This window comes from Mustela putorius, unplaced genomic scaffold, assembly GCF_011764305.1.
Source record: "Mustela putorius furo isolate JIRA1106 unplaced genomic scaffold, ASM1176430v1.1 tig00004039_pilon_pilon_pilon, whole genome shotgun sequence".
NCBI lineage: Eukaryota > Metazoa > Chordata > Mammalia > Carnivora > Mustelidae > Mustela > Mustela putorius.
Genome location: NW_025422174.1, coordinates 1,766,650 through 1,790,137, shown reverse-complemented (window position 1 = coordinate 1,790,137; position 23,488 = coordinate 1,766,650). Strand labels below are relative to the sequence as shown.

General features: G+C 47.9%; 1 protein-coding gene across 4 annotated transcripts in view; it reads right to left on the bottom strand.

Annotated features, from left to right (window-relative positions):
- The window catches only part of XPO6 (exportin 6), a 98,033-nt gene that overhangs the window by 40,404 nt on the left and 34,141 nt on the right, over window positions 1-23,488 (bottom strand). For all 4 annotated transcript variants that reach the window (XM_045072504.1, XM_045072502.1, XM_045072503.1 and 1 more), the window contains 4 exons: window positions 18,650-18,809; window positions 16,734-16,811; window positions 8,778-9,231; window positions 5,390-5,516 (listed from right to left, as the gene is read on the bottom strand). In XM_045072504.1, coding sequence (XP_044928439.1) covers window positions 5,390-5,516; window positions 8,778-9,231; window positions 16,734-16,811; window positions 18,650-18,809 — 819 coding nt within the window. The remainder of the gene's footprint in view (window positions 1-5,389; window positions 5,517-8,777; window positions 9,232-16,733; window positions 16,812-18,649; window positions 18,810-23,488) is intronic.

The window sequence follows — 23,488 nt, the reverse complement described above, 5'->3', positions numbered from 1 at the left end:
AGGTGTTATGTCCTCTGCAGAAGGAGCGGCGCCCACCAGGCTCATAGCCATCTCTAACCAGGTGTCGATAAAGACAAAGTCAGGAGGGAAGAAAAGAGTGAGTCTCTGCAGGGTCCTCATGCTCCGATTTCTTAAGAGCCCTGAGATTCTACTTCATGCAAAAATCCACTATGTTCTCCACAACCTAGTCCTTCTCACACATACTCATTTCAACCTGTGACCCCCAAACCCTTCTATAGCCACTCAAATTCTTGCTACCTCCAAGAGCTCTTTTGTTTTATTCGTGATTACTTCACTGAGCCCCATGTCTGCCGGCAGGATCAGACAGGAAAAGAAGTAATACCATCATCTTCCAGGATCCGTTTCCTTCCATTTCAGATCTACAAGGAAATCCAGAGGCTTACAAGGGCGTAGGTGGGATTTACGCATTGGGTGGTAGCATGAGATGGAAGTTCTGTACCCAGGCTGAGTCCGAGACAGAAAAACTAACTTTTTCGGGTGCAGACGCAGGCAGAGTCCAACCTCACAACCCACAGCGTCTCCCTGGAACTGGAATGCACAGCTTAATAAGGACCACTGACAGGGCCGTCCTCAGAAGACAAAATGACCATTTCCTGTCTCCACTTCATCCTCTGCAAAAGCCAGGATGTCCACAACACCAAAGGAGCCAGAAGAACAAGGGGAGAAAACAATAAGGCAGGTGGAAGTAGTATGGGCGGCTTGCAGACAGGAGATGGAATCCTTCCTAGCTGCGGCTCGCTGAGCTTCCTAGGGTCGCACGCAGTTGTCCCTCCTTGGTCTGAAAACACCCATCTCCCCCTCCACAGAACATAACTGATCATATGCATACGGAAGTGCTTTTGGGAAAAGTTACCACACAAACCCAAGGTTTATGGTTATGTCAATTATTATATTATATATTACATATATAAAATATATTATATATATATATATATATATATAAAATATACTACAATTATACACATCCTCCCCCTGCCTCTGAATAGAGGATTTACCATGTGGCTCAAGACCAGAAAAGAGGGTGGGCAGGTACACCCTCAGTAGGACCTGAAACATGTCCCCACCTGGAGGCCCCACTGTGAGCCCTCGTGCGCTGCGCATAATCTCACCTCTGACAACTGCTGTGGGTACAGATGGTTAAGCACATAAAGATAACAGGCTGGCTGCACTTTTAGAGTCATCCAATGTTTCAGAACCCTCACAGACCCATTTTAAAAATCTATCTAGGGGCACCTGGGTGGCTCAGAGGGTTAAGTCTCTGCCTTTGGCTCAGGTCATGGCCCCAAGGTCCTGGGATCGAGCCCCACATCGGGCTCTCTGCTCAGCGGGGAGCCTGCTTCCTCCTCTATTTCTGCCTGCTGCTCTGCCTACTTGTGATGTCTCTCTCTCTCTCTGTCAAATAAATAAATAAAATCTTAAAAAAAAAAAAAAAGGTATCTGTACTCAGATTTATTTTTCACACTCCAGGGCTGACTGATCACTAAAGAGCCTGAGAAGTTCCTTCAAGAATTTAACGACGCCTCCCTTCTCCAAGCACGTCACAGCGCATTGGTCTTTCTGATCACCACAGCCCCAGGAAGCGGACAGGTGTTTTTCTTCTTCCCATTTTACAGATGAAGAAACAAAGGCTCAGAAGCAAAGTCACCTACCCAAGGTGACAAGATAAGGAACAGAAAGAGAACTAGGATGTGGAACTTAAGCCTCCTGGCCCCGAGCCCTGTCCCCGGTGCCACACATCCCCAGGCACTGTTGTACGAACGACAGGCAGGTACGGCTGGCAGGTGGCAAAATGCAAGACCGAGAAGGACCTGGTGACAATGCGGTAAGAGATGGAGCAGGAAGACGGGCATCAGAAACTTCTAGGGCCACCTCAGCGAGCAGAGCGATGGTGGAGGCCAACGCCCGCCGCGGCTGGAGGCAGCACACGGGACACTTCGGTGAAAAACGATGTAGGAAAAGAAACAAGAGAGAGGAAAGAGTTAACGAAAGATACAAATACCTCCTTTGTCTCATTATTATTCTTTCAGTGTGCAGTAACCAGCACTAAAATTTCTTACGGATTCTTTACCCAACACGGGGCTCCCAGAACTCACAACCCTGAGATGAAGCGTCGGAGGCTCTACTGCTGAGCCAGCCAGGCACCCCCTAGGAAACACTTGAGGACATTCACGAGCCTCCTGACAAGAGGAAAGAATGTGTTCCCACTCCACAGATAATTATGATAAATTAAGATCACACTGTTAATGAACAGATGAGAACTTAAAGCTCTATCTTGAGAGCACGTCACTTCCGACTCTTAAATCTTATCCCAAAGAACTGCCCCGCTCCCACCAGCTCCTGACCCTGGAGTGCACTCGGCCAGCTTCTTCCACTCTGCCTCTGCAGGCAAGGGCAGCCCAGCCGGCAGTGAACCGCACAGACCACCTTCCAGCTTCCTGCTCTTCTGCCCAATGCTCAAATCTGCTTCTGCCGGGACCCCCAAGGACACTGACTCCCACAGCCTGGGAGCCTCCGCCCAGAAAGGAAGGTCCTCATACAGGCAGCTGAGAGAGAACGAGGGAGCTCACCGGACAGTGACCTCAGTCAATGCAGGAAGAAAAAAGCCCGTTGTTTGCTTCAGGACCATCGCCATTTCTCTTCCCAGTATACAAAAATGACACACATAAATAACATAATACCACTAGGAGTTCAACAGAAAACGAACACATGGGATTCTCGAGAGGGGACCGCGGGTGATGAACACTGGGACAGACTGTGAAGGTGCCCACCACAGTCCATCTCCTTAGGTGACGAAACTAAATCTAAGAAAATTAAGAACACTGGTCCAAGGACACAGACCTCGTAGAAATAACGAGAGCTCAAACACAGAACTGTTGTTGGGTTCAGGTCCAAAGAAGCAGGTGTAAGAGCTGCATACTTTAAAAATGCTATTAGGGGCGCCTGGGTGGCTCAGTGGGTTAAGCCTCTGCCTTCGGCTCAGGTCATGATCTCAAGGTCTGGGATCGAGCCCCACGTTGGGCTCCATGCTCAGTGGGGAGCCTGCTTCTTCTCCCTCTGACCCTCCCCCTGCTCATGCACACACACTCTCTCTCTTTCTGCCAATAAATAAATAAAATCTTAAAAAAAAAAAAACCAAAACCACACTTTTATTTAGCTTTTTTCTATACTGCGTGTAATAGGCAGATAGAAAACTTCACACACAGAGCAGCAGAGCAAAACATTTTATTCCATTTTCCCAAATAAACCCCTTCTTCCTGACGTCTGCACTGGCTCCTCGTCTCGTTCATCTGCCACACTCACTCTAAGGTGTCTGTCTACCAAATCCTTTCTTCCCGGCCCCCCGGATGCATCTCTCTGGATCCGCCACAAACTGTTCCCACCTTGCGTGCTTCGGGCCGCCTCCTCCCCTCCCCGTCTCGCCGGCTTCTCCTTTCCTTCTCAGGCCTGGAGAGCTCAGCGGGCTGCCCTTCTAGCCCTGGGCCCACCTGCCCCTCCGTTCTAGCTCTGCGCCCACCTGCCCCTCTACCAGACATCGTGACACATCCTCAACCCAGATTCTCCCCCACGTGCACCCTCCCCACTGCTCCCAGGAACAGGTCACCCTTACCCACTGGGGGTGCTTCATTTTACATGCCCCGGGGAAACTTGGCTCACCACTGTACCCTCAACCACACACACACACCCCTCCCAGCCTAGGCCCATGTCTCTATTTCAGCCTCATTTAAGCTACAACAACATTAGTGGTTTGAACTACCAAAACGGGGGTGCCTGAGTGGCTCAGTCAGTAAGGGTCTGCCTTCGGCTCAGGTCATGATCCCAGGGTCCTGGGATCGAGCCCCACATGGGGCTCCCTGCTCAACAGGAAGCCTGCTTCTCCCTCTCCCACTCCCCCTGCTTATATTCTCTCTCTCGCCATTTCTCTCTGTCAAATAAATAAACAAAATCTTAAAAAAGAAAATAAAAAAATAAACTACCCAAACCATCTCCTTATAAAATCACATGCCCTCACTGACCCAGCAATGTCATCACCAGGACACACCGGCAGAAAGAGCTTCATGGAGAAGGACGCCCAAAAGCATGCATGAGAAGGTCCACAGCAACACCACTCGTGAACACCAAAAACCCCAAAGCAGCCCCCATCAGCTGTGGAATGCACTTGCAGATAATGACTTACTATAAAGCAATGAGGGCGAAATACGGCCCCACACAACACAGGCGATCTCACCAGCGGACACTGACTGTCAAGGCCAGACAGAACAAATACATACTGGATACTTCCGTTTACAAAAGAGCTCGAACAGGCACAGCGCATCTGGGACATGAAGGCCGAGGTGGATACACGTAGGGAGAGGTGATGGGAAGTGACTGGGACAGGACACGGGCAGGGGCGGGGCTGGCTGGCAGTAATGTTCCATTTCTTGATTGAGGTGGGGGTGACATGGATTTGTTTGTTGGGGAAAATTCATCAAGCTGTCCATGTATGATCTCTGCACTTCTCTGTGTGTGACACTTCTAGAAAAAGACCGTATTCTAGGGACACTCACAAAAGGATGAGCTCTGAGTGAGGTACAGAACTGCTGAATCGCTACAGTGTACACTTGAAACTAATTAACGCTGTGCACTAAGTCTACAGGAATTAAGAAATAAATCACACATACACACACGTACACACGCACGTGCACATGCAGGACAGGGTATGACAGAAATGTCTGCAGCCCAACTGGCTACACAAGTCTATGAAGTGACTGTACGATTACAATGGGTGAATTTCGTTAAGGTGTAAATTTTACTTCAATAAAGCTTTAAAAATACACACACACGCACACATATATATATAAAAAGACACTGGGTCACAAAATGTAAACTCAGTGAAGGCACGGACTTTGCTTGCGAGGGTTCTATGTCTAACCCCCGATACACAAGACAAGCTCGAAAAGTACCTGTTGAATGGGGGCAAAAATCGGATCCACCAAAACTTCACTCTTAAGAGCTTCACTACTTGTAATCTCCTTGTAGAAAGTTTTAGTGACAGTTACAGAACTAAAGGCCCTAATTTCAGACTATCTGCATCTTTTGCTTCTCCAGCAAAACGTGGTTAAGAATACAGACTCTAGGAGTTCAGACCTGACCCCACCACTTACTGATCGTACGACCCTGAGCAAGTTACTCTTTGTGCCTCGGTTTCTTTATCTGGAAGGTGGAGACAGTTAGTAACACCCACCTCAAAGCATTGTTAAAAAGGATACATGTGTCAATCTTCACAAGGTAAACATCTTATAAATGTTTGAGAAATAAAGAAGCTCTTTCCCCTGAAAGCAAGAGTAGACTTTGGGGGGGGGGGGCAGGATGAGCAGTTCTGGTGTTTTACCTGATGAAACGTGTACTTGAACAAAAGCGTCAAGAACTCCACCACGGGGAACTGGGAGTAGGACTCGATTCTTCGCAGGTGGACACTCACAAAGAGCCTCAGGAAGTCCGTGAACTTCTCAACGTAGCTACGTGAGACAGGAAAACGAACGGTGACAATTGGAACCCAGCCACCCCCTCAGAAGAAAATTCAAATTCAATCCAAATTTCTTTCAGTACAAAACTATACAGATTTAAAATATATTTTCAGTTAAAAATATAAAGGCCTGCAACAATTACCTACAGGTCAGGCAACCCTTCATTCCATTACCACCTGAAACATAGCAGAAAAGCAACTTTAATCCTCAGACACTATCCATTAAGGCATCCTATAAACTAGCGCTCTCACAGTTTCTAAACCTTCAGGTTATGGCCCAATTCAAGTGAAAGGAAACGGTACTAAAAAGTCGATGGACAGAGCGTGTGCATCATTTTACTGTGGCAAGTCTGGAGGGCTGGCTGGCTTTGCTAGGAGGCCAAAATATTAAAATGGATGCGCTAAGAACAAAAGCAAAGTAAGACTAGACCAAAGGCATGGCAGCCAGGTGATGTACATTCAGGCTGACAACCCCAATGCTTGCTCCTGCCCCCGCCCTCCGCTCCCAGCGGCTAACTAAACACAAGTCCGTCCCGGTCCACTCTGGAAGCAAAACTAAGGGAGGCGGGCTGCCCGAGCTGGACAGGCCTCGGGGACAACCGAGTCTGGTGCCTCATGGGGCAGAGGCGGCCCAGGAAGGTACAGTGTCCCGCCCGAGGTTGCTGAGCCAGCTCACGGCAGAGTGGGACCCCATCCACTCCCACGCCAGTGCTCTTCCCTTTCACAGCACAGGGACTCCCCCGTTCACGTGTATTCAGTGTCCTTGCCCAGAGGAGTGCGGGTCACAGCCGTGAGGATAGAGACTGCTGCTACTGAACGCACAGCACACCTCACTCTCACGTTTCAGAAACTGTCACTGTAAGCCCCCCGACACCAAAAGGTGATGAGAAAATGAGATGGACGTACCTCCATAAATCTTATGTCAGAGACCAATAAGCAAAGATAAAGGTTCACTACAGGCCTTAGTGAAAGATTAATTACTGGCCACTGGCAATTCTGACACTCCTCACTGCAAAAACCTTTTTTTCCTTTTTTTTTAAAGCAAGGATTATGCAATAATAAAGGCGGGAGAGCAGAAGACTCCTCCTCGGAAGAGCAAATCGGCCCATAAATCCAACGTCCCCTGCCGCACTGTTCCTGGGACCCAGCACCCTGCAGGCGGGCCACCCGCCCATCTGACCTCCGCACCGCTGCTAGGAGCTAACCTGTGATGTGTAAGCTTCTTTGCAGCTTAAAAAAACAAAAACGAAAACCATTCATTTGCTCGTAAGGAGAAAGGCTGTCTCTACGGATCATGGGACCAAGGCCATGGAGCACAGTCAGGCACCCGAACCAACAGTTCTCAGAGTCAGGGGCGAGGAGCCGTCTCTCCGTGCCTTGGTCCGTGCACTCTCCTGTCTCGCTCTCCTTGTCACGCCGCCTTCTGCCGTGGCTGTCCAGAGCCGTTACCGGCAGACGCTCGATTCCCGGCTACCCGTCAAGTAAAGGGAAGTCTTGGGGAAAGGGCGCACTGCCTCGATTTTAACCTCCAGCCCCATGTGTGATGCGTACAGACCAGGGCCGTCGGGAAGCCGACACTCTAGGTTTACTTCATCTCATTCTCCCACCTTGCCCACCTTCTGGTACAGCTCATGAGCAGTGGCAAGTTAGAAACAGACGCCAGGGCAGAAGAGAAGCAGAGGCCTTGGGTCGGAAGCTCCTGAACAGCTGAGAACGGACATGGCTGTTTAGAACTAGCGCTCAGGGGCCCAAGCGCCGGGGAGCAAGCCCACGGTACTGCTCAGGGCACCGTTCTGCTTCCGGGCACCTCTCAGCTTTCTCAGGGTTAAGAAGAAGCACAGGATTAAAACATAAAACCAAAAGCACAGAGTTACACGTAAAAAAGCGTGACACTGACAACCTGGGACCACATTTCTCTGCCTGATGCAAGCCATCAAGAACATTGCGCTACAAGTAAAACTCAAAGCATCAGGATACCTGGCGGCTGGTGTGGGCAGCTGGACTTTCTGTTAACATATGAAAATACAGCCTTTCTCAACCAAAGCTAGAAAGGATATAAAATTGTGTGTTTGCTTACTGATGCCTTTGCATTCACAGAAAAAGCAATTATGAAATAATGAGAAATAAAATCTACATATCACCATACGGGATCATGAGCTCTTTTGTGATTATACAAAGAAAATTTCACACAAAGCTTGTTTACAGGGAACCAAACCAAAAGAACGTTATGAATCCACGTTTTTAACTTTAGAAAACCCTTAATAAAATTGCTAAATTTAAAAAGCACTAAGGTGGTCCTTAAGCACTTGACTTTATATTCTGCTATTTACTCTAAGAAAAAGGAAAATGCCTTAACTCTTTGTAGGTTAAGAACAAAATACAAGCCCAAGAAAATGGATTAAAATATGAACAACATTCGCTGCCTGGCAATCTATAAATATTTTCTAACTCAATACGATTTATCCACCTGGATGTTTCTGAACAGTCGATATGATGCTTTTAATATAAGTTTCCAATTTCCCCTCTTTCTGGTACACAGTGGTAGCGTCGCATTATTGAAAGCTGTGGGACAGACCAGTGACATCACCCAGAGGACGACGCCTCAGGGCGCCGTGAGGGATGATCTTCTGGAGTACTTCGGAAAGAGAAGCAAGGTCGTTTCCGGCTCCACTCAAGGGGAGGGAAGGAAGAGACCCAGTGTATGCTGCGTTAACACGCGCCCTCAGTCACACCCTCTCTGTGGACGCAAGTGTGCCACCTGCGGGAAGCTCCCAGTGACACTTTTCCTCTCTGCACCGCACGATTTCACTCGGGGGAAGTCCAATAGCAAAACTGCTGGGCCACATCAAGTGAAAGGGGGGGTTAGCGCTCCTGTACCTCCACGGCCTCCTCTCACGGTCCTGGCTACGCACGAGCAGCAGACTTGGCTCCTGCGCCACCTGAGACCTGCAGGCGAAGCGTGAGGACAGGGCGGGGCGGGGGTGCGGAAGGGAAGAGAGGAGGCAGAGGGGAAGAGACAACGCGCCTACACGGTTCGCAGTCACCAGTCACCTTCCCGGCTCGTCTCAGCCCCCTAGCCACCCTAGCCCTTCCGGCTGAGCTCAGACTTACTGGCGGACACCTACCTGTCCGTTCCTCGTCAGGAGCCCCACACTCTGAAACCAAAGAGGATTACAGACACTATGCAGCACAGCATGACAAAGAGTCACGGCCCTTCTGAGGACACGGCCGGCTCCACACTTGTTTTCATTACCTCTCATCAAGTTCTTCCAGCCTGCTCTTCACTGTGTGAGCATTGTTATCCTTGGTGATTTTCTGCAGGAGGTAGAAAGTCTGCTGGAACATACGTAGTAAATACTCCTCGAATTCCATAGGCACACAGTTCTTGGACATGAGTTCATTGATGCAAGACATGGCCAGGACCCCAAGCCGGCCGCGTTCCTGACCCAACACACAGTTCTGGCTGCTGCCGTTAACTGACGCCATCTTTCTGGCCCGGATGTCACAGCCAAAGCGCGCAAAGTGGAAGATGGTGGTTAGGAGGGATGGGGTGATGCTGGCGGACAGAGGAATCCAACTGAAGAGATGGGCCAGGCACTCCAAGGCCAGGGAACAGATATACTCACTCTCCGCATCAAGGATGGGGATTGGCTGATTCAACAGTTTGGCTGAACTAGGACTCTGCAACAGGTTACTCAGTAAGTCACCTGGAAATACAAAGAGCTCTTAACATACACACTATCGAGTTTCTTACAAACCAATTTACCTACAACAGAGAGAAAGCAAAAGCTATCTTTCGTTAAGCTCCATATTAAAGAGATCCATAAAAATGTAAAATAAAGCTACTCTTACTTCCCAGGGCTCAGAGAATTTTTCCTTTGGAAAATATATTTTTCATGAAAACATATAATTTGTTTATAAGCAGAATTCATCACAGTTCTTTTTTATGAAGTTATCAGTGCAGGGCACCTGAGTGGCTCAGTCAGTTAAGCGTCTGCCTTCAGCTCAGGTCACGATCCCAGGGTTCTGGGATTGAGTCCCTCATCAGGCTCCCTGCTCAGTGAGGAGTCTGCCTCTCCCCTTCCCACTCCCCCTCTTGCTGAGCCTCTCCCTGTCAGATTAATTAATTAAGGAATAAAGAAGAAATGTACGTGGCCCAAAAACCCCACATACACGAAGGAGAAAAGTCCACATTCAGACTTCCCCACAGCACACAAGAAGCCAGACAGCAGTGGTACCGTGTGCACAAGTGCTGGGGCAGGAATAACTTAACCCAAAGCTCTCCTTTGAGTACAAAGGAAGAGGGCAATCTTCTCAAACACAGAAACTCCAATAATATATTGCCCACAAAGTCTTCTTTCTTTTTTAAAGATTTTATTTACTCATGGGTGTGGGCGGGGGGGGTGGGGAAGCAGAGGAAGCAGCAGAATCCCCACTGAGCGGGGAGTGGGATCAGGATTTGAGCCAAAGGCAGACACTTACTTAACCAACTGGGCCACCTAGGCCCCCCACCCCCACCCCACAAACTCTTCTTAAGCAGGACAGTGAATAGGGAAACCTGGCAAATAAAGCAATAAACAGAAACGAAGAATTAAGGAACGGAGCAGCTATGGCCAGGGACCAGAGCAAGCACAGAACCAAGTACAGAATGCAGACTAAACATGCGCAGGAAACCCCAGAGGGTGTGCTAGCTCACTCGTCTTTCACAAGCAAGAAGTCTCAAAATATATGGGCTAGAATTAAAACATGGAGTAAGAAACTGGGGTTTTCATGTTCTTTTTCTTAATCCTAGAGATACCTTTTGCAAACTAATATTCCTTGTGGAAAAGCTATTCCGTTCATTTTAAAACTTCCCGTTAAATTCAAGTGAAACTACAATTTGTTTTTATTAAAAATAAAACGGAGAGCATCTGGCTGGCTCAGTCAGAAGAGTATGGGACTCTTGATCTCGGGGTCATGAGTTCAAGCCTCACGTTGGGTATAGAGATTACTTCAAAATAAAATCTCTAAAATTTAAAAAAAAAAAATGGATATGATGCCACTTTGTCTTTGTATTTAGCTTACTCTCTCTTAACTACGTATAGAGAGGCACCTGGAATGGTGTTCTTTCTGGACGGTGGAATACTGGCTACATTTATACACTGTATTTTGTGCATACAGCACAGTTTGAGAACAGCAGCAGTTCTCAAACATTTTGGCCCTAGAACCCCTTTAGACTCTTAAAACTTACTGAGGCTGCCAAAGAACTCTTCTTCATGCAGGTGATTTCTGTTGACATTCATCACATAGAAATTAAAACTGAAGCTTTTGAATACTTCAAATTTTTAAATTTCCACTTAAACACATTACATGGTAGCATAAAATATTCTTAAATGAAGAAAATGCATTTTGCCGCCAAAAAAATAAGTGGGAAGAGTAGCACTGTTTGTACATTTTTGGAAATCTCTGTAATGTCTGTCTAGCTTAAAAGCAGACAGACTCTCTCTTCTGCTTCAATCTGTTGCAATCTGCTGTTTTTGCTGAAGTGTATGAAGACAACAGCTTCATGCAGATATGAAACGGACACGGAAGGAAGCGCTTCTGTGGCCTTCCCAGGTGACTGCAGCTGTTCCTTAACATGATATAAAAATTCTACTAGTAGTCATCGCTTAAAGGTTAATTGCAATGTGGGATCTGAATGAGTTTTATTCAGTATACTCACGAGAGAAGGAGCAAAAATGACAAACAACGTCCTAGTATTTTTAAGGACATGTATTTGACCTTTGGGACCCCTTAAAGGGCTTGCGGGACCTCTAGGGCCCCCAGATCTATTGCGAACTCCTGCCTTACATGATGAACACTAACAGATTAATTAACTTTTCTCAGCTTCATATCCTCGGCCATTAAAATGAGGATTTGTGATTTATTAATAAGGGGTTTAATTTCTACCATTAAAAGTAAATTAGAAAGCTGTCCCCTAGCATCTTATGAGGTGTTCCTGGCTTCTGTTCTGAAAGAGCTACATTTTTTTTAAAAGATTTTATTTATTTATTTATTTATTTGAGAGGAAGAGACAGAGTGAATCCTCAAGCAAACTCCCCACTGGGCACAGAAGAGCCCACATGGGCTCAATCCCACAGCCCATGAAATCCCGACCTGAGCCGAGTCAGACACATAGCCGACGAAGCCCCCACGTGCCCTGACGGAGCTGATTTAATACTGGATGAGACTCATCATGATCTCAGCTACCCACGCAGATAATCAGAGAACCTGGTTTCAAAGAATAATGCAAGACGGATGTTCAGTATAATCTGCACATATTTACCAAGTTTGTTATGAGATTAATAAAGTCATCTTTATTTTTTTTTAAAAGATTTTATTTATTTATTTGACAGAGAGATCACAAGTAGGCAGAGGCAGGCAGAGAGTGAAGAAGGGAAGCAGGCTCCCTGCTGAACAGAAAGCCCTATGTGGAGCTCAATCCCAGGACCCTGGGATCACTACCTGAGCCGAAGGCAGAGGCTTTAACGCACTGAGCCACCCAGGCGCCCCAATAAGGTTATCTTTAAACGGCTATGGTGGCTGTCCACCTGAGTCATACGGAGGCATCTGCAACTTTCTCACACGCAATGCCAAGTGACGGTTTCTGGTATTGCTCTGCTCTTCGTTCATGAACCGGGACCACTTACAGAAGACGACGGAGTCAGACAATTCACCACTACCCAACTAGAAGAATTATCGGGGTAGAGAATTAACCAGGATTAAATGGAGGCTTCAGCAAAGGAGAAACGAACAGACACCATCTCAGTATGATCTTCGATTAAACCTGGACATTTCTGGGCCCCGAGACCTATTTAAAGTCTCTTCAACATTTTTAAGTGGAAATAAATTGTGGCTTTGAAAATGAAAACGAAACAAAGAGGTTGTCCCTATTCTTTAGCTCAGAAGAATTTTTCCAGAGTAGGATTGCTAAGGGGGGGAGTGGAGGGAGGAAGCAAAACAACAATAATAATCACGCGGCAAACAGCCCCCCCGGATGAGCTATTACTACACGCACGGTGCTGCACTAGGCACTTTACAGATTCTCACCTCATGCTCACCGCTCTGAGGTAGGGATTATTACCCGCATTTAAAAATCATTAGAATAACTAAGATACAGACACATTAAGCACTTCCCCTATGTTCCTCAGCTAGTAAGTAGAGCTGAAACAGAAACCGAGGTCTGTCCCCTAAGCCTATGCTTCTTTCCAGAAAGCAGGTTAACTAGAAAGACCACGCAGCCAGGAAAAGTGATCCGGAAGAGAGCTAATATTTAAATGCAGAAAAACATGCATGGTCCGAAGTCCTGAGTAAAAGGGCCATGCAGGCCATGACCACAACTGCACAAAGACAGGGACAAATGCTGACCGGGTGACGCAAACGTAAAAACCACTGAAGCGGATAAGATGACCTATTATTTTTCTCCCCTCAAAACAAGAATCTCTGAAGACTGTTCTCGAAGAAAATGATTTTACTCAACTTTAAATGTCCCAGTCTTTCAGTAGGTTACAGAGAGTTTTTCACAGATCGTATTTTAATCCTAGTGGGAAGGAATGCCCACAGAGCAGAGCGACTCTGCTCCACGCTGCAGCTTTCCAATGCAAACCCGAGCAAGCTGGAACAAGCTACCTCTGCAGGAGGCCACCCCCAGATTAGAGAGCCCGAGGACGACTTCAGCTGCTCTGAACTGGGCCAGGCTCCGGCAGAGTACGCAAGCCCTGCCAAGAGGTCGGGGACAACTCTAGTGCATTTACTCAACTGGAAGTCACCCAGACGGGTTAAGCATTCGTGCAAAGATCCCTTTGGCTTTTTGACTTTTCAATTATTAAAATTTCATGTTTTCTATTCAGTTCTACATTTACAAACTGACATTTGGCCAGGATAATGACTTCTTCGGTGTCCTGTGCGTTGTGGGACACTTAGCAGCACCCATGGCTTCCACTTAGGAGATGCCAGTAGTACCCTCTCCTGTCATCCCGTTAGCCAAATTATTTCTCTGTGTCGCCAAATAGCCCCTACGGGGCAAAAATTGCCCCAAGTGACAACCAGGGATCTCACTGTAGCCTCAGTCCAGCAGAATGGGGAGAAACTCCATTCAAGGCGTCTGAGGGAGACCACGAGCTCACGGGAGCGGAGCGGCCCTCCCCAGCCCCATTTTCCTACACATGGCTTCTAAGGGGAAATGTGGAACGATCTGCCAAGCACATGAAGATCGGCAATCTGCCAAGTCCAGGAGAAAACAGGTATAAACTACTCTCCATCTATCAGCTCCCCGGAAACCTGCCAGTGCCAGGATACGTACAGACCCAAACTCGACAGAATGTGCCACAGAGACAGGAAAGACAGCGCCTCGAGTTCTATCGCAGAACAAGAGCAAACGCAGAATCTCAGGTATTTACACCATTCGTTTTGTTCACTGCTTCCGCCCTGGCCCCGCCCTTGTCCAAGCCAAAAGAGGGGAGGCCGAGAGGGGGTTGAGGAAGGAAGAGGGCCGAAGCCGCCCCCGTGCAGCAGGAAGCCACGGCCCCGACGTGTGGAGGGCATGGCCATGGCGCCCCCCGTTCAGTCCTCGGAGGACCCCTCCTCTCCTCTCCCAGCCCAGGAGGCCAGCGGTCAGGGAAGGCACAGAGCACACGGGGCAGAGCCAGGGCTCTAACCAGGGGCAGGAGGCGGCGGGCAGATGCCGGGAGAGTGGTGGAGAAAGCCAACTTGGGGCGAGAAGGGTCTCCGTCCCGGCTCCGACACCAGCGCTGGGACTCCGCCCCTCCACAAGCCCCAGTTTCCTAGTTTGTAAACGAAAGATAAAACCATCATCTATTTCACAGGATTCTGGTCTAGTGGGGCAAGTTTAAAAGATAAGGCAACAATTTGAGGAAGTATTCTGAGAAGCAGACCACAAGCACACTTCAAGGCTTTTTCTACATCCAGAATGTTCGAGTGGCCGTTGCAGGGACTAGTTCCTGGGCTTTATTCTTTGAAAGAGATCAGACCAAAAACGATGTTACCAGAAAGCATATGAGGAAAAAAACACCACAAGCCCCGGGGCTGCCAGAGAGCTGCATGGGGACTCGGGCAGGGCAGAGCGAGGCGGCAGAGTGCCGGGGTAGGGGAGTGGACCGAGTATCTGGTTTACTCACTGGGTTTCCTGTCCCCACTAAGATCCTCGGCCACAACAGTGAGCTCACGGTCACTAGAGTTAAACAACCTCTTACAAGCTCTCCTGCTTCACTTGGCGTCTTCAGTGCGCAGAGGCAGTTGAGCAAAACCATGAAAATAAATGTTAATTAAATCATCAGCACTGTCCAAATAATGGAACAGGACCCGACAGCTTTGCTTACAACTGTCAGAAAGAGAAAAAAGGCGTATCACGTGAACATGTAAGCCTATTGTTTTTTAAGGAGAAGTGCGCCAGCTTAAAAGCCTACTTCACTTCCCAGGCCCCCAATAGTCTCCATTTATTTTGCCTTTTCTCAAATATTAAAATTCAAGACTTCAAAAATGCTTTAATGGTGCCTAAGAGGCAATTTTCAAGAAGTACGAACCACACTTTCAGGTTTTGTTTGTATGGAAATGTGAAGTCTGTTCACACTGTGTTTCACCTCACCTCACCAACAAAACCTAAGCCGCGCAGAAGAGAGGCAGGCATCTATTTTGGATGTGTATTATCTGATCTTCCCCAAGCTGGCCTCCATCAAAACAGAAACGGAGTTTGCTCAGCACATGCAGCTGAAGGAAGCCAACTAAAACACACAGCCTCTGGCACTGGAAAAATGATCTCTGGGAAACAAGTTTTATTAGAGCAAACCGGTAACTCCACACTGGACGTTAAGCTAGTATTCACTCACCTAAAACCAAATCCAATCCAACAGAACTACTCTTTGCAAACTAGTGTTTAAATGAAATGACACATTTTAAGATCAGCCAGACTGCAGGAGATTCCAGAGCGTGAGCTCATAAAAAAAAAAATCAAAGCTCTGCCTCATTTGCGATTTTTTTCTTTAATCATCAGGTATTGCAAAATGTAGATCTGCTAAGTCATCGCAAATATCCACGTTGAAAATGAAAGTCTGCTACCAAGTACAAATAAAGTTCAAATCCCTGTCGGCTTTTAGTACACTCTCAAACTCAAAGTGTTGAATTTAACAAGTCTAACAAATGACTCTCTAACAGTTCTTAATCCAAGTACGATAAATGGAATCCGGAATAAATTAGTATACTATGAGCTGTTCTCAAAACGTCACGCTGTATTTTCAGCTCCACAGCAGCTCTGCAAGAATCTGAACTTCCGCTTGTTAACAACAACAGGCTACATGAAACAGCGCAGGCTTGGAGGTTTCTGATTTCAACAGCCCATTTCCTGGGGTAAAGGAGAAAGATGGAGAAATCATTCTCATCAGCCTCACCAACCTTTACAGGAGAGGAAGAAGTGTGTGCAACCCACAGGACATACTCTACTTGAAAAGCATCTGTGATCATTCAGTGTAAACACAAGCATTCAGAAACTAAAAGTGTCTGCTCAGACACAATTTCCTCTATCTATCCTTGAAAGTAGCCATTTTTAGTCAAAATGCACTTTGACTTTTGAAAAAGGTATTATTGTAATTGTGGATAATGAGCCACCAGTAAATGACTTAGTGATCCTGCAAATATGCCCACGCTTGACCAAATTACTCGGAACTGATGTAAAGTCACTGCTGATTACGGCACGCTGATCTCATCTTCCCCGAGCCCCAGAGGGAAGAAGGCCCTCCGCACCCTCTCTTCCCCCCCGCCCCCCCGCTCCTCCTTCAGGAAGCCAACCAGCTCCTGCACAGCAGACCTGTCAAGCCCACGGGCACATGCCAACCCCAGCATGAGCAATACACCATGAAATCTGAGAAAAAAACAAACCAGAAGGGACAGCCACCAGCTCTAAACTGAAGGGGAGGGAGGTGGATGAAGACGATCAGGGGTGTCATCTTTCTGACAGGTGAGGAAGAAACAACATGAGTCGTTCAAAGTGTATTAGAAAGCACAGGTACTTACGAAGAACTAAGCAGAGCTAGCTCCTCAGAACACATGGGCAGAAAGGCCGAAAATAGATCAAGGAAGAGTCAGCATCTGTATCTGGCATAGGTAGCAATCACTACCCCATCGAGACCCCAAACTGCATTTAAAAAGAGGAACACCATCTGTGGTGGGCAGACCATACCACTTTCTCCTGAGGTCGGGGACGGCGGGGGGGTGGCAGCAGTGACGCTGTGTTTGTCCCATACGGTCTCCAAGATACCTATCAAGAAAGCAGAAACGGAGTTTAAGAGAGAAATGAAGTCTAACCTATGAAAATCAGACTGAGAAAACGATCTTGTATCTCTGATCAAACACCAGTATTTAAACGCCCCTCTCTCCAACGTACGCCCAACTGGACATTCCTGGACACCACCACTCGGATGGTCCAAACCCCATTTATCATGGCCCAAATACCTGCCGCTACTCCTGCTACGCTCCTCACCCAGCCAAGGGCTCCATCCCACAGGACCTCGGCCTCAGGCTTCTGCTGGCCCATCCGGCCTTGCCCCCACACAAGCTGCACACGCGCAACTGTGCGCTACTCCTTCCACACCAGCCTCTGCCCTGCTCTCTCCTTCCCTCCAAACCCGACCTTCCCCCCAGACGGACAGCTGCTATCTGTCCCTCAGAGTCACACCCAGCTGTCCTCTCTCCCAGAAAGTTCTGTCCACTCAGTTCTGCCTGCCATCTACTGTAACTCCTAACACACCCATTTTAGCTGTCTTTCCCCCTAGTACCCTAGGCCCCTCTAGTACCCCATATTAGAGGCACAGACTGTATTTTACTCCTCTCTGTATCTTTTTACAGAACCTACCACCTAAGATGATGGAGCATAAAAGCTTTTGAAAACAATGTGTTTTCAAAATATTTAGTATTATAATATAGGTGAACCTCGAAGTATCACAATATGAAAAAGAAGCCAGACACAAAAGGCCACATATTGTATTTTTTTTTTTTTTTAATGAAAAGGCCAAATAGGAAAATCCAGAGAGACAGAAAGATAAGTGGCTGCCAGGGGCTCGAGGGGAAGAAGGGTGGTGAGGAAAATGTTAAATGTTCTGGAATTAGATGCTGGGATTGTTGTGCAACCTTATGAATATATTAAAAACCACCGAGTGGATTTTGTGCTATGTGAACTAATCCCAAGTTTAAACATTTGAATGTCTGCACAGTAGGACACAGAGGTATCAGACATGGTCCTGGAGTGCAGAAATATGACCTCTAGCTGGGGCATCAGGGAATGTGCTCTGAGGAACGGGCTCCCCCAGGAAAGTGCGGAAGGACAGAGGCAAATGACAAGTTTACTTCGGATCGAGCACTCCTCACCGATGTTAAGTGCCCACTGCATGTCATGTGCTTCTGTAACCCCTAAAAAAGAAAACAGTTCCTAGACATCCAAGAGGAAAGCCAGGCAGAGAAGTGGAGATAAAAAGGCTTTTTCCACTACAACACCCCTTCCAGCAGCAAGCCTCGGCCCTCTTCCGCACTCAAGGGCCCCGGGCCCCGGGCCGCACCTGCGCCTCCTCTAGAGCAGCCCGGCCGTGCAGGGCCACCGCACTCCACCCTCACCCCACCTTCCGCCCCCTTCTGTGGTTTGCTTTTGCTTTCTGTTTAACCCCACTCCCCACATGCCATCACGAGGCTCTGATAAAACAGACAAGATGACGAAGAAAACACTACTTACAACTACAGCCTCGCACACCTCGTGCTGATGCTACACCTGGTCTTCCTTCGCGGCACAAAATCTGTAACTTTCCCACCCTCCTCTCCTCTGGCTTCTTCTGATCTTAAATTCGAATCCTTTTTAAGAAGGTGCTTGCCACCCACCTTCCTGAGAAGGCAGCGCTTGGCATTTCAGTCACATCCCTGATGTGACTGGCGGGCCAATCCATAAAGACAATAAAGGAAGGAGGTCACCAGCACGTGCAGGGGTCCTACTGCGGGCTGGACACCGCACCCGGCACGGGCAGCCCACACCGTGTTCTGTTTTTCGGCTCCGCCACAGCCACAACTAGAGCGACTGCTCGAGATGGCAGAGCGTCAGCGCCATCTGCTCACCTGTCAGCAGCCCGAGCACGGCCTGCACCTGGTCCAGCAGCAGCTTCCGCAGCTCCTCCTTCCGAGCCACACTGAGGTCCTCACGGGGACAAGCCAGCTCTTCTGACGTTGTCTTCAACATGATCAGCCCAAGGGGGGTTGTCACAGGGGACTGGATCAACTGCAGGCAAAAGGAAGTTCTGAGCAGGCCGTCCCGCCGATGAGGAACAGGAGGACAGGGGAAGAGTAGACCTAGCAGTCCCTCCATGGTACAACCTCGCCAGCACGGGCACATCACTCAGGGCTCTGCAGTCCATTTTAGTTCCTTCTGTAGCCATTCAAAGTGTCTTCTCACCTCAAAGGACTAAGGTTCTAACCATGAACATGATGCTCTTTCACACCCAACATGACAATTTTTTTACACATCTACCTTCCCAACAGAGCCTTGGTCGCTCTGCCCAGACCGATGTAATAGTGACAGAGAAACGTGTAAACCACTTTGCGGTACCTCCATTTCCAAGCTTTGCCTACTTCATGGAAGTTTGAGATTGAGCATGTGGTGGAGCAGAAACATGCATACACATCACTCACCCATGACTTCGTCATCGACAACGGTTATGATTTTACAAATACCTATGTCGCACGTTTTACTTTTTCTATCACCTGCAATAACCACTGTGCTCTAACAGCTGCCTTAAGCAAGAGACAGAAAAAAGTACCCCTTCAACAGCATAATACTACTTAGATCTTTTTAATCAACTTCACAAAATTGAAAGCATTACTCACCAGTCATTTTTCAGTTTCCAGAAATGGTAAAAGCAAGCTGCCACTAAAATTCTGTGGACTTACAGGCTACACTCTAACAAAGGGCACACGGGGGCGCCTGGGTGGCTCAGTGGGTTAAAGCCTCTGCCTTCGGCTCAGGTCATGATCTCAAGGTCTGGGATCCCCCCATCGGGCTCTCTCAGAGGGGAGCCTGCTTCCCCCTCTCTCTCTGCCTGCCTCTCTGCCTGCTTGTGATCTCTGTCTGTCAAATTAATAAATGAAATCTTTTAAAAAGGGCACACAACTGAGGAACACTTGACCAACTTCTTTAACCAGAAAGATAAATTGTTTGTTGATTCAATCTACAAAGTGAGGGAGGCGGAGGGCACGGGGAACTGCGGCGCAACAGAACACCTCTCCTCCACGTGAAGCAGCCCAGGGCACTTGCCTTTCTTTCGCAAACAGCTCTCCCCGCCAGTGGAGGGAAAGCTCATCCCCAAGAGCAGGAAATGCCTTCACTGGCGGGAACTCAGGATAAATTCAACTGCCCTCAGGAGCAGCATGACATGAAAACAGGGGCACGGGCAGCGTCTTGAAAATGCTGTCTACTGCATCAACTCTCCTGAAGGCTACAACTGTAGACCAGCCTCCACGGGGCTTTCTCGTCATCCTCTGCAAGCCTGGGCTGCTTCTAACGTGAGGAGGCGCAGGACGGAAAGAACAAGAAATCCCTGCAGCAACTCTTCTTTACCAAATAAAGAACTGACCCTTCACGCGCATCTCTTCCCTTCCTTCCAGAGGCCTGTGGGTTCCCACTCCGTACTGGAGGGTGACGGCCGGTAAGCAGGGCGGCTCCTGCTGGGATCAACACCGCGCATCGTGCGGAAAAAATAAACCACTGATTTCGATTCCTGAAACCAATACTGCACGGTATGTTCACTAACTTGAATTTAAGTAAAAATTTTAAAAAAATAAAACAAAACAAAAATAATAAAACAAATAAATAAAAGCGCTCCACTACTTCCCCCCCCCCTTCTGTTTCTCTCCTCCACCTCTTTCTTCTCTGTTTCTCCCCAAAGCCCTCAGTCTTACTCTCCCGGCTTGGAAGGCCACATGTTCCACTTGACAATGCATTTCCCTGTAGAAAGGAAAAGTTCTGTGCTCTGTAGGGAGTAAAAAATTCCTGTATTATGGAAAATGCAGCCGAAAGCCCTTTCTCTCATTTGGAAAAAAGGAAGGCGGCCAGGCAGAAAGCCGGCTGAAAGGGAAACCTGTTTCTACCCGCAAGAACAACTACGTCAAATGTCTTTTTCTCACTAGCTTTGTGTCCAGAAGACGCGTCAGTGAAATACTGCCTCCGCTTACCATCTTCACATGTGTAATGGATGCTCAGAACACAGGTCATTCTGGGGAATTTATTTTAACAGAGAATAAACACTTTGAGGGTGAAGGTCAGGTTCTTAGCGTGAGCTTCTGAAAAGGTTCATGGTTTCACTACGCCACCGCACCAGAAACGAAATGGCGATTCCTTCTGTGCTGCTCGTCCTTTAATTACCTGGTCCCAAGCAGTGCGACCACAGGTGCAGCCCAGCAGAGTTCAGGAATCTGAACAGACTCTAGAAAGGCATGGTATTGGGGCTTCTGTTTTGGGGGGAGGAGGGAAGCAAAGGTGACTTTCAACTTCAACTACTTCCTGCTCCGGCGGCTACAAAGGCTGTAACCGATACACAGAACTACAAGCGTCCTTCTGGGGCCCAAACTCAACTCCCCTCGGCCTGGTATGTGGTCACAACGATGGCGTAAACCGCACAGAGGCCCAGCCAGCCAACACAGAGTTAAAAACAGAAACCAACAACTCTGCATCCCACACGGCAAGTAGAACATGATGGAACTGAATCAGAAAAAATCTTTCTAGATGGTTCATTCAAAGGATCGTCGTATGGGGCACCTGGAAGACTCAACTGGTTCAGTGACTGACACTTGGTCTCAGCTCAGGTCAGGTCTCAGTTCATCTCAGGGCTGTGTGTTCAAGCCCCACAATGAGCTCCACAGGGCCAGAGGGCCCACTTAAAAAAGGGGAGAGAGGGCGAAGGCGCCTGGGGGGCTCCGTGGGTGAAGCCTCCGCCTTCGGCTCGGGTCATGATCTCAGAGGCCTGGGATGGGGCCTGCATCGGGCTCCTGCTCAGTCAGGAGTCCGCCTGTCCCTTTGCCCTCCCCCTGCTCCTGCTTGCTCTCGCTCTCCCTCTCAAATAAATACATAAATAAATAAATACATATTTTCTTTTTTTAATGTCAGAAACTGAGCACCACTATTCTTTTTTTTTAAAGATTTTATTTATTTATCTGACAGAGATCACAAGTAGGCAGAGAGACAGGCAGAGAGAGAGGAGGAAGCAGGCTCCCTGCTGAGCAGAGAGCCCGATGCGGGACTCGATCCCAGCACCCTGAGATCATGACCCGAGCCAAAGGCAGAGGCTCAACCCACTGAGCCCCCCAGGCACCCTGAGCACCACTATTCTTGACATGGCTTTTATGTTGCTATTCATCTCATGGATAAATGAGGAGGGAATAATATGACAAAAAGGATTTTAGAGATCACTTTGTCCAATCCTCTTGTTTCACAAAGGAGGAAACAGAGGTTCCCAAAGGGGCAGGAGTTGCTAAAATCAAAGATGATTTGTGACAAAATTGGAAACAGACCCCAAAGGCACATGCTCTCCAGTGCTCGCTCCACTGTGGAGTGTCTCGAAGGCATAAAGGCCGCGTGAGGTAAGCATGAAGGTGGGAGGTGGTGAACAGAGGAAGACACTAGCCCTTCTAAACTCCACGAGCACTTCACCTAAATATGCTCTTCCAAACTGTCATTTGTTACCAGTAATTATACTTCCAGGGCAGACAAAATGTCTATTCTCCATCCAAGGAAGTGACCCCAGGTGGGTGGACACACAGCTCCTCCCCACCTGCTGCTGCTAGGACCAGGCATCTCCGGCTCACATTCCACTGCTTCTTCTCAGGGGACATGCCACTAGCCCACCTAGGAACGCACTCCCACTCTAGGAGGGTGATGGAGAGTCACCACAATGGTGCTCATCCTGGAGTAAAGGGAAGTGTATCAGAGCAAGCCCCCCCCTTAAGTCCTACCAGTCCAGCTTCGCTAGCCTCCTTGCCATTCCTCAGGGTCTTTGCAACTGCTATTCCGTCTGCCGCAAATGCTGTTCCCCTAGATACCCACATGGCTCACTCCATCGCTTCCACCTAGGTTTCTGCTCAAATGGCTGCTCCTCAGAAACGCTTTCTATCAGCATCCCAGCTACATGACACCTTTCTCTCTTTCTCCTTACTCTGGATTTAATTTTCTTTGTCTTACTTATAACTACCTATAAGCTCACTTATTGTTTATGGATGTCTGCCCACTGGGTTAAGTTCCACGAAGGCAGGGACACTGTTTTTGTTTCATTACTTTATCCCCACCAGATATCTAGCACAAGGCTGGTATTCAACAAATACCTTACTGAATCAATGAATCAATCTCCTTTGCAGTAGCGACCCAAAAAATCTCCAAATAAACGCATCACTATACACAACCCCCCCAAAATTTTTTTGAATGAAGAATTTTTGTGCCACTTTGAGGCAATCTGAGAGAAGGAATAAGGGTACTGTATTTTTCTTGCTGCCCCATCATTCAGATGCCTTGCAGAGAGAGCAGTCAGAATGTTAGAAAATGTCCTGAACCGATCTATAGTCACTGAGACACTGATTTTCAGAGAATTTTATTCCTATCAACTGTACATAATACCCATTTCCTGCATACTCACAACTATCTCAGTAACATGAAACTGCTTCCAACTTCAGTCAGGATTCAAATGAACAACTGAACAACAGCATCTTTCTGCCTGGCTTTCAGGTCCTGCCCTTACTCTGATGACTTCCAAATCCTGACCTGTGGCCAGACCTCTTTCCTGAGCCCCAGATCCACAGTTCTCAAAGTCTCACTAGATATCCACAGAAGAACACACAAACCATTAATGCGTTTTCGGCCAAACTTAACTCACCGCCTTCTACCCAACTCCATTTCCTCTCCCTTCACCCCTGGCC